Source organism: Oncorhynchus clarkii, chromosome 4 (genome assembly GCF_045791955.1).
Source record: "Oncorhynchus clarkii lewisi isolate Uvic-CL-2024 chromosome 4, UVic_Ocla_1.0, whole genome shotgun sequence".
NCBI lineage: Eukaryota > Metazoa > Chordata > Actinopteri > Salmoniformes > Salmonidae > Oncorhynchus > Oncorhynchus clarkii.
Genome location: NC_092150.1, coordinates 14,971,331 through 14,982,302, shown reverse-complemented (window position 1 = coordinate 14,982,302; position 10,972 = coordinate 14,971,331). Strand labels below are relative to the sequence as shown.

Genomic DNA, 10,972 nt, shown 5'->3' with positions numbered 1-10,972 from the left:
ACAGCCTCAAGTCTTCTTGGGTATGACGCCACAAGCTTGGCCCACCTGTATTTGAGGAGTTTCTCCCATTCTTCTCTGCAGATCCTCTCAGCTCTGTCAGGTTGGATGGGGAGCATTGCTGCACAGCTATTTTCAAGTCTCTCCAGAGATTTGGCTGGGCCACTCAAGGACATTCAGAGACATGTCTTGAAGCCACTCCTGCGTTGTCTTGGCTGTGTGCTTAGGGTCATTGTCCTGTTGGAAGGTGAACCTTCGCCCCAGTCTGAGGTCCTGAGCACTCTGGAGCAGGTTTTCTTCAAGGATCTCTCTGTACTTTGCTCCCTTCATCTTTCCCTTGATCCTGACTAGTCTCCCAGTCCCTGCCACTGAAAAATATCCCCACAACATGATGCTTCCACCACCATGCTTCACCATAGGGATGGTGGCAGGTTTCATCCAGACAATTAAGGCCAAAGATTTCAATCTTTGTTTCATTAGACCAGAGAATCTTGTTGATTGGTGGAGTGCTTCAGAGATGGTTGTCCTTCTGGAAGGTTCTCCCATCTCCACAGAGGAACTCTGGAGCTCTGTCAGAGTGACCATCTGGTTCTGGGTCACCTCCATGACCAAGGCCCTTCTCCCCCGATTGCTCAGTTTGGCCGGGTGGCCAGCTCTAGAAAGAGGCTTGGTGGTTCCAAACTTATTTAATTTAAGAATGATGGAGGCCACTGTGTCCTTTGGGATCTGTGTCTTGAGATCTATGCCTCAACACAATCCTGTCTCAGAGCTCCATGGACAATTCCTTCTACCTCATTGGCTTGGTTTTTACTCTGACATGCGTTGTAAACTGTGGGACCTTATATAGACAAGTGTGTACCTTTCCAAATGATGTCCAATCAATTGAATTTACCACAGGTGGACTCCAATCAAGTTGTAGAAACATCTAAAGGATGATCAATGGAAACAGGATGCACCTGAGCTCATTTTCGAGTCTCATAGCAAAGGAATACTTATGTAAATAAGGTATTTCTGTTTTTTATTCTATATAACTGTTTTTGCTTTGTCATTATGGCGTATTGATGAGGAAAATATTTAATTTAATCAATTTTTGGAATAAAGCTGTAACGTAACAAAATGTTACACTCTCAGCGGTGGGAGAGAGCAGCAGGCTGAGGGTCCGCCTCTCAACATCCCTCCATTCTCCCTTTCCTTTACTGACACAGTGTTGCTGAAACTTTATTTCTGCCTCATGCACAAATTAATGTTGTTACTCCTATGAACAAAGAAAGGGAACTATTCTTCAATATTAAAAAAGACCCAAGCCACTAATAATAACAACAACGCAAGCCTATAGATACACTTTCCTTCTCATTCATTATTGCTTCAGTGCTTGTTGTAGCGCTGGGTGGAAATAGGAAGAAAGCGCATTTTATGTCTTATAAAACTGTTGAATACAAAGTGTTTACAGTGCTGAGTAAGAACTTAAACATGAACTCAATCATAAAAACAGCAGTTATTTGCTGTATTCGTTGACAGTCTCTCTCTAGTCATGGTTTTAAATGTTTCAAAATCTCACAGTATCAATTTTGCTGTAGCTATGTTACTGTAGCTATGACACTGCAGACATGATAAACATCCGATTGGCCAGTAGTAGGTTTGTATTTGCTCTTGATTTGCTCTCTGTGCACACTGGGAAGGCAGAGTTTTTACCTTCAGACACATGAAATGGTTCAAAATGGCAACAGTTTGCACAGGGTAGCTGAATCGGGTGCACCTACTGCCAACAGCCCGAAATGCAAAAATAATAACCCAAAAAGGGAACATCATTGTTGTTTTTTAGAGAAATATTTATAGCCTTGGAGATCGATCAGTTGATTGCGATTGATCCGTTGGTGACCACTGCTCTAGAAAGTTAGGTTAAGTTCAATCTCGCGCTCCTCTCCGTGGTCTGATATTTCTCCACCGTTTAGAGGGAACATTGCCTGGGGCAGGGGTGCAAATTTCACTGCGGACGGACAGGGAGACATGCCCCCCCCCTCCACATTCTGAAATTGCATTTTTGTCCCCCCCAGTTGTATAATTGGAATGTGATACAAAATGAGGCTCGTGTGCTTTAGGACCATGCGGACGCCTCCGATCAGTCGGGTAGGATTTGAGTGTTTATCCCACTGGATTAAATAAACAAAATCCCCTCCCCCACACACACACACTTCTAAAAACAAAGTTGCGCCCCTGGCCTGGTGTGTCTGTGTAGAAATCCAACAGGCAGGCAGACATCTCTGTTGCTTTGTAAACCATCCAGGCCCAATTTGTTTTTTAATTCACACAGAGAGTGGCTCACTGGGGAAATATGGCCAACACAGACGGCAATCTGTGATCTAATCCAGGGTCCTTAGTCACTGAGATCTGTCCTCATCTGAATTAGTCTAGGCTTTGCTGTAGAAATTCCTAGACCAGAAAATCATTAGTGCATTGGAAAGAGGACCCTGGGAGTGTGGAATGTTTTAGAATTTATTATTATTTTTATTTTTTTACTCAACTGATATAGCTGTTGGTATTTAGATAGTTCAGATGATCAGTTTCTTTTCTACTTTACATTTTCAAATTCAGATCTGATGTATTTCACCCATTATAAACTGTCTTAGACTCCAGAGAATCAGGTTTGGAACCTGTTGAAACACTGGCCTGTAGACTATATGGCACATAAAATATAATCTTCAATTTATAACATGTTTTACCAGAGGAAATAGTTTATCACTTTGTGATTTTGGTTTATCACTCTGACTTCTCAAGACTTCATTCTTGAGATGTTTTTCTGACAGACAATCCAGACAATATATCCCAAAACAACTGTGTAATGCTCATCTATTTTAGGGACACATCAATCAATCAGTGTCAGTATCCCACCCGTTTTAAAGTGGTACCTTGAAAGTCTTAGAATTGTCAAGTCAATAAGAGTCAATCAATAAATAACCACTAGCTTGTGTTTGTGCGTTTAACACGTTGTGTTAGGTCTCTGTTTGACTAGATTGAATGGAGAACTAGGGGGAGTTGTCACTGTCTTTCCAAGTGCCTGAACTGCACGTTGGGCTTCGGTTGGTCATTTTAGTCAATACCGTATTTCTCCGGAGACTGCTGTCCGAGTCCTCTTTCTTGAACTTGTAGCGTAATTTATTACAGCACGGGAAACAGAGAGTAAAGTCGTGCAGAAGATGCCCGCTGAAGATCATGTATATCCACGGGTTACAGCAGCTGTTTAGACTCGCGAGGAGCGCGGACAGTGTGACAGCGGTGTTATCAGATTCTGGAAGGAAACGGAAAAAAGGAAATTACCAAAAATAACTAATTTGTCCAACAGCTGTGGTATAAATCAACGGTGCCGTGAAATCACAATCACTAAACACAATCGCTTACATGCTGATCTATATTTAAACACCTGACATCTCCATATAGTGCACGTTATGGTACAGGATTAAAACGATGTTGCCTATGATGTCAGGACACCATACATGTTATGCCTATTTAGCTACATTTCCACTTAAACGATGTTATTATTATTTCGAGTATTCTGTGTTTAAATTTCGTAACGGAATTGTGCAGTGTGCCTGGTGCTCAAAAAAAGGATTATGCACAATTATATCAACACGATCTCACACTCAGTTTGTGCAAATATGTACAACAAGTATTTCAGCAGATTTCGTAAATGTTTGTGTGGCCTAATTCGTGTGAAAACACACATTTGTTTGCGACTTCATATATAGGAAAATACATTTTCGGGGGGCAAACATCGGAACAATCTTTTGAAAGTTATTGGAGCAATGCATTTTGGTCAATGGTGTTCTACACTGCATTTTTGCGTCCCACATTTGTTTATTTATATAAAAAAAACGTGTTAACAACAAAATATTTGTAATCAACCAGGTTGTCACCGAAACACTTATAATAGTATAGTATACTTATTTTTTATTAATGCCAATGCTGTTTTCTATGCTCGTTTTCGCAACAATAATTTGGGGATACTGGTGCCATGTCAGATTATATGATGGTTGACAGATTAGAGTAAAAATCTTTATTTGTTTTATTGTTTTTAGTATTGATGAAGGTATGTGATTGGGGAATGGGGATACATTTTCAAGATGGGAAATTAATTCACCAATAAATGTGGGGAAAGAGAAGACCTGGGGAAAAAAAATCTGTTTGTTTTAAATTCCCCTGGTGCAACTGCATGGTATTTGCCACTATAATAAATCTGGACTATGATCAATTAAAACATATCAATGCAGTTAAACAGGTTAATGTAAAATAATGAATTATGTTGGCTTACACTTATGACACTTCCAAGGGCGTTTCATGATGATTATTACGGTCGTGTCAATCATGTTATATACTTAGGCTATTTTAACAGGGCATATGCCAGCATTATAGGCCTACTGCCTCTGCCCAAAGGAATACTAAGCTTTCATGGCAATGGCCGTTAGAGCTCACTTTGCCACATTTGAGCCCGGTTAGACTCCCTGTTGCAGCTTTCACTTTCTTCCACTGTATTGGTGGAAGTGTTGGGATCATGTCCAGATAATGTCTAGTTAGTGATCGAGTGGTGGGAAGCATTCTGTTTTTCAACATTGTGTTGGGTGTAATTACATTGATATATCTAGAGAACAATGGATGAGCAACAATGGGCATGACAGATGGAAGTAGTCACTACAGGTGTGATCAAGCGTTACATTGAAATAATCCTGATGGGTATCAATCTGGTGTTTTCTGTAATGACTTTAGTGATCACTGTTTTACAGCCTGTGTTCGTAATGGCTGCTCAGTGAAACTGAGTCATTAGTTTTGACTTGTCATAGATGCTTGCTTAAAAACTTCCTTCATGACCTGGCCTCTGTAAATTGGTACAGAATCAGCTTGATTCCCTCTGTCAAAGACACTTGGACCTTCTTTTTTAATATTTTCAATGATATTGTTATCAAACACGCCCCCATAAAGAAAGTTAGAATTCTTGCAGAGTTACTCCACCTCAAGAATTACATTTGGCGAAAGGCTCGGCACACCCATACTCAGGCTGACTGGCTCTCATTCAGGCAAATTAGAAGTAAGTGCAATTAGAAGTAAGTTAGTTACTTTAAGGAGCAGTTCTCTCTCTGTAGGTCTAACCCCAAGAAGTTCTGGAAAACGGTTAAAGACCTGGTGAATAAACCCTCCTTTCAGTTACCCATGTCCCTTAAAGTTGATGATGTGGTTGTTACTGACAAGAAGCACATGGCTGAGCTCTTTAATCACCACTTATTAAGTCAGGATTCCTATTTGACTCAGCCATGCCCCCTTGCCCATCCAACATTTCCTTATCTCCCACCCCTTCTAATGCGACTAGCCCCGATGCTCCTCCCTCTTTTTCCCCTGCCCACTACAAAGTTTCTCCCTGCAGGTGGTCACTGAGTCTGAGGTGCTAAAGGAGGTCCTTAAAACTTGACCCCCAAAAAACATCTCGGTCAGATGGTTTAGATCCTTTCTTCTTTTAGGTTTCTGCCCCTAAAATTGCCAAGCCTAACTCTGACCTTTTTAACCTGTCTCTCCTCTCTGGGGAGGTTCCCATTGATTGGAAGGCAGCCACAGTTCATCCTTTATTTAAAGGGGGAAATCAAGCTGATCCTAACTGTTATAGGCCTATTTCTATTTTGCCTTGTTCATCAAAAGTGTTGGAAAAACTTGTCAATAATCTTGATGTCTATAGTATTCTCTCTGTTTTCCGCTCAGGTTATGGATGTGTCATTAAAGGTCCTCAATGATGTCACCATTGCCCTTGATTTTAAGCAATGTTGTGCTGCTATTTTTATTGACTTGGCCAAAGCTTTTGATACTGTAAACCATTCCATTCTTGTGAGCCGGCTAAGGAGTATTGGTGTCTCTGACGGGTCTTTGGCCTGGTTTGCTAACTACGTCTCTCAAAGAGTGCAGTATATATAGTCAGAACATCTGCTGTCTCGGCCACTGCCTGTCACCAAGGGTGTACCCCAAGGCTTGATCCTAGGCCCCACGCTCTTCTCAATTTACATCAACGACATAGCTCAGGCAGGAGGAAGCTCTCTCATCCATTTATATGCAGATGATACAGTCTTATATTTAACTGGCCACTCCCCGGATTTTGTTTTAAACGCTCTACAACAAAGTTTTCTTAAATGTCTAACAAGCTTTCTCTGCTGTTAACCTTGTTCTGAACAGCTCCAAAACAAAAGGTAATGTGGTTTGGTAAGAAGAACGCCCCTCTCCCAACAGGTGTGATTACTACCTCTGAGGGTTTAGAGCTTGAGGTAGTTACCTCATACAAGTACTTGGGATTATGGCTAGATGGTACACTGTCCTTCTCTCAGCATATATCAAAGCTGCAGGCTGAAGTTAAATCTAGACGTGGTTTCCTCTATCATAATTGCTCCTCTTTCACCCCAGCTGCCAAACTAACCCTGATTCAGATGACCATCCTACCAATGCTAGATTAAGGAGATGTAATTTATAGATCGGCAGGTAAGGGTGCTCTCGATTGGCTAGATGTTCTTTACCATTGGCCATCAGATTTGCCACCAATGCTCCTTATAGGACACATCACTGCACTCTATGCTCTTCCGTAACCTGGTCATCTCTGTATACCAGTCGCAAGACCCACGGGTTGATGCTTATTTCTAAAACCCTCTTAGGCCTCACTCCCCCCTATATGAGATATCTACTGCAGCCCTCATCATCCAGATACAACACCTGTTCTGCCAATCACATTCTGGTCCCCAAAGCACACACATCACTGGGTCGGTCGTCTTTTCAGTTCGCTGCAGCTAGCGACTGGAAAGAGTTGCACCAAACACTCAAACTGGACAGTTTTATCTCAATCTCTTCATTCAAAGACTCAATCATGGATGCACTTACTTACAGTTGTGTCTGCTTTGCGTGATGTATTGTTGTCTCTACCTTCTTGCCCTTTGTGCAGTTGTCTGTGCCCAATAATGTTTGTACCCTGTGCTGCTGCCATGTTGTGTTGCTACCATGTTGTTGTCATGTTGTGTTGCAACCATGCTGTGTCATGTGTTGCTACCTTGCTATGTTGTTGTCTTAGGTCTCTCTTCATGTAGTGTTGTGTTGTCTCTCTTGCCGTGATGTGTGTTTTGTCCTATATTTCTATTTAATTTATTTTTATTTTTAATTCCAGAACCCGTACCCGCAAGAGGTCTTTTGCCTTTTCGTAGGCCGTCATTGTAAATAAGAATGTGTTTTTAACTGTCTTGCCTAGTTAAATAAAGGTTAAATACAAAATATTTAAAAAATGACAAACAAACTGTTTAAAGTGTTATTACAACCATGGTATTATTTTGTTACTGAAGCTTATATATCTAAAAACCTGACAATGATCCACACCATATGCGTAGACAAATAATGTGTGTTATGCAGCAAAACACAGCTAGCCTTTTTTGGGGGATGCAAACCAGTTGAATCACTGTTGATCTATCCTGTTCTGATCTAATGAGATGGATGCAGAATTCTCTACGGGCTAGAATCAAAGCCTTTCCCAGTCATGAAGAACGAAGCTAGGCCTCTCTTGGTTCTAATTGGCGAAGACTGAAGTCAAGTTAGGGGTTATATGTCAGACTCTCCTATACCCCTTTGCCCAACATGTTATGCCCCAGAGGTTGTAAATGAACTATTTCTAAGGTGATATAACTTGTATCATTATTATAGGGGTGTGAAACCCATAGCTGAATGGCTTCAGACTGAGCATTTCTCACCGTTTATTTACAGATAGCAATTTCCATTTTTTATTTTTCCATTATTTTACCAGGTAAGTTGACTGAGAACACGTTCTCATTTACAGCAACAACCTGGGGAATAGTTACAGGGGAGAGGGGGGGATGAATGAGCCAATTGTAAACTGGGGATTATTAGGTCATTATTTACAGTAGTGTGTTGATTAATTATTGCTTTCTTAATTGGAAATAAAGAACATGTATGAAAATGTCAAATATACCAACAGCTAAATCAAGCAGAGATTTACGATAATTTAACCATGTTAATCATTACTGAAACATGCAAACTACAAACATGTAACCAGTTAAAGATAATGAATATGACAAGTAGATACAAATATTTTATTAAAAATTATTCATACAAATTTCAAGAGTTGTTTATAACACGAGTATAAACAAAGTGAGTGTGTATGTAAGTGTTTGTGTGTGTGTGCATTATGGTGTGTATTATAGTTTCCCATCATACAAATGTATCCCCATTCCCCAATCAAATACCCCCGTCTATCCCACAAAAAAAAACATGTTTTTTTTTTCTCCAATAAAATTGGATATAGCCTTGTTGAAAATGCATTATGAAAGAAATGGTGTAATGTACACGAAAAAGTGGAGCCCTGTATTAAATGCATTATGAGGAAAATGTAATGTAGAGTCCACGAACTCGTGTAGGCCTACTGTTGTCTACACGAAAAAGAGCGTTTGTGACTACAAGTGCACCAGTACCCCAAAGTATTAAGCGAAAACAAGCATAGAAAACAGTATTAGCATTCATTTTAAAAAAAAACGTAGTGCTACTAATATATTACAATTACTTTGGTGACAACCTGTCTGATTACAAATATTGTGTTGTTAAAACATTTGTTTTTATATAAATAAATGTGAGACGCAAAACAAGGCAGTGTAGAACACCACTGCCCATCATGCATTGCGCTAATAACGTTCAAAAGATTGTTCCGAAGTTTGCCCCCATAAAATGTATTTTCCTATGAATGAAGTCGCACAACAATATATGTATTTTCACGCGAATTAAGCCAACCAAAAACTCACAAAAACGCACGATTACTTTTTGTAAATATTTGCACGAATTGAGTATGATATTTTTTTTTACCATGATACATAGTGTAACGATCCTGGGTTTATAAGCGCGGAAATCGACTTTGCTGCACGAGCATGCTTTTGCGGCACAGTCGATAGCGCGCCGGACGTCGGGCTAGAAGGTCGAGGGTGCGAGTCCTGCTTCCTGCTGTTTCATTACATCGGTGTCAGAAGTGATCGGACCTTGCATACACGAAAGTGCGTGTGCTTGGCCGGTGAGCGCGTTCCTGTAAAACGTAGAGCCGCAAACTAGCGCGAGGACTCGCTCTTTGAAAGGAGGGAGTTTTGTAGCGACCCTGCGCGGAAATTGACCGTGCCGCACGAGCATGCTTATGTGGCAGAGTCGATAGCGCGCCTTGGGCTCGAAGGATGAGGGTTCGAGACCTGCTCCTTGTTGTTTCATTACAATATGGATACATTTATATTCTGCTTCAACAGTATACATATTCCACGTATGTGGATATTCATCACAGTTACTTAGTAAAAACAATATTTTGGGGGGCACAGAATGGATATACATCACCAAACACTTTGCGTAATCCCCTATATAGACTGTGGCTTTAACATTAGTTTATTAGTAGAGGGAGATAAACATAATTGAGTGAAGATAGCTCATGTTATTAATTGTATACCAAGGTTCACCTTTTGATTTGTGTGCGCAATCCTTTGTGTGCGCAATACTTTTCACAATACAGAGAAGTCACTTACCGTCCCATGCGAAATTCTCATCCCACACCGACCACATCTGCACGATAAAAAAAGGTGACCAGCATATTATGTAAACCAGGACAATCACAAAAGTCATTTTGACAGTTCTCAACTTCGCTCTGGATATAGTAGTAACGTTGCTAACAGAGTTAATTCCGATCAGACCGTTTTTAGACGCAACACCCGCGTGTGTGTTTCTGGTTTTATACTTTATGTTCTTCCATATGCTGTGGCAGATGAACCCGTAGCATATCATCAGAATGAACACTGGGATTACGAATATACTGACGGTTATCCAAGTGATGTACGCCTTTACGCCCCACGGTTCTATGAAGTGGCCCCAACAGTCGTAGACAACCGAACCGTTCTTGATCTCACTCAGAGAGAAGATAAAGTACTGCGGTATGCTGAGGACCAGACTACACATCCAGGTGCTGATGATCATAATATAGGACCGCTGGGTGGGCTGCTGAAGGGTTTTCAGAGGGTGGCAGATGGCGATGTAACGGTCCACGGTCATCATCACCATCATGTAGGTGGAGGCGAACATGCCCATCACCTGGAGGTGCTTCACTATCCTGCACAGGACATCTGGCCCGTAGAAGCGAAAGGTGATCTTCCAGCAGAGCTGCGGCAGGACCTGGAAGAAAGCGACCACCAGGTCAGCTATGCTGAGGTGCCGGATGAAGAGGTGCATTCTCGACTTCTTTTTCTTAGTGTTGAACATGGCCAGCAAGACACTGACGTTCCCAATCACAGCCACCACAAAGGTGATGCTGAGGACCGCTATCTCTATTTTGGCGACCTCTTCGTTTCTTCCAAAAGGATCGCTCCCGTTCGGGAGGACGGTGCCATTGCCAAGGTTCCCCATGATCGGATCATTCGTAGGACTGAAAACCAGAGACTGGTTGACTCCGTTGAAGAGGAGCCCATGGACGGGAGTGTGCATTGCACAAACCCTCTGTGCGCGCTTTGGCCCTAGTTACAGTTCCAGAGGGGCAGAGTTGTGTGAATCTCCGTATGCCAAATATGGAGCTACCTGACTCTAAAGGGAAAGGACTCTTCTTGGTTTCTGAGCTGCTGGGCCTTTTAAGCGCGAATCAAATTTCGGCCACCACGCCTTGTGCTGTTGTAGCCATACCCACTTGTGTATCCTATGGCATGCAGCCAGTCATGTTGCGCAAAACTGGACACAACCCCCCCACATCACCAAACCGCATGCCCTCCTCCTCTTAACATAATAGTTTGAAGTCCATCTTTGAAAATGTATGTTTTGTGTATGTGTGACAAAACATTAGCGCATTGGAACTGTAATTACACAAACAAACAAACAAACAAATCAAACAAATCAAAAAAATAAATGCTGTGTTAAATCAATTCGAAATGTAAAATATTCGGTAATGTAA

At 41.4% G+C, this 10,972-nt stretch overlaps 1 protein-coding gene across 1 annotated transcript; it reads right to left on the bottom strand.

Moving 5' to 3' along the window:
• Positions 1-2,489: 2,489 nt before the first annotated feature.
• Positions 2,490-10,630, bottom strand: LOC139406491 (arg8-vasotocin receptor-like). The gene is made up of 2 exons (XM_071149139.1): positions 9,567-10,630; positions 2,490-3,283 (listed from the first exon to the last, which is right to left on the bottom strand). The coding sequence occupies exons 1-2, from the start codon at positions 10,513-10,515 to the stop codon at positions 3,021-3,023; spliced, it is 1,212 nt and encodes a 403-aa protein (XP_071005240.1). The 5' UTR covers positions 10,516-10,630; the 3' UTR covers positions 2,490-3,020.
• Positions 10,631-10,972: the final 342 nt, after the last annotated feature.

Excerpts from the sequence above, each read along its gene's own strand:
- LOC139406491 (XM_071149139.1), bottom strand. The coding sequence starts at position 10,515 with ATGCACACTCCCGTCCATGGGCTCCTCTTCAACGGAGTCAACCAGTCT. Across the intron at positions 3,284-9,566 it reads TGAGAATTTCGCATGGGACG|AATCTGATAACACCGCTGTC; the intron begins GTAAGTGACTTC and ends GTTTCCTTCCAG.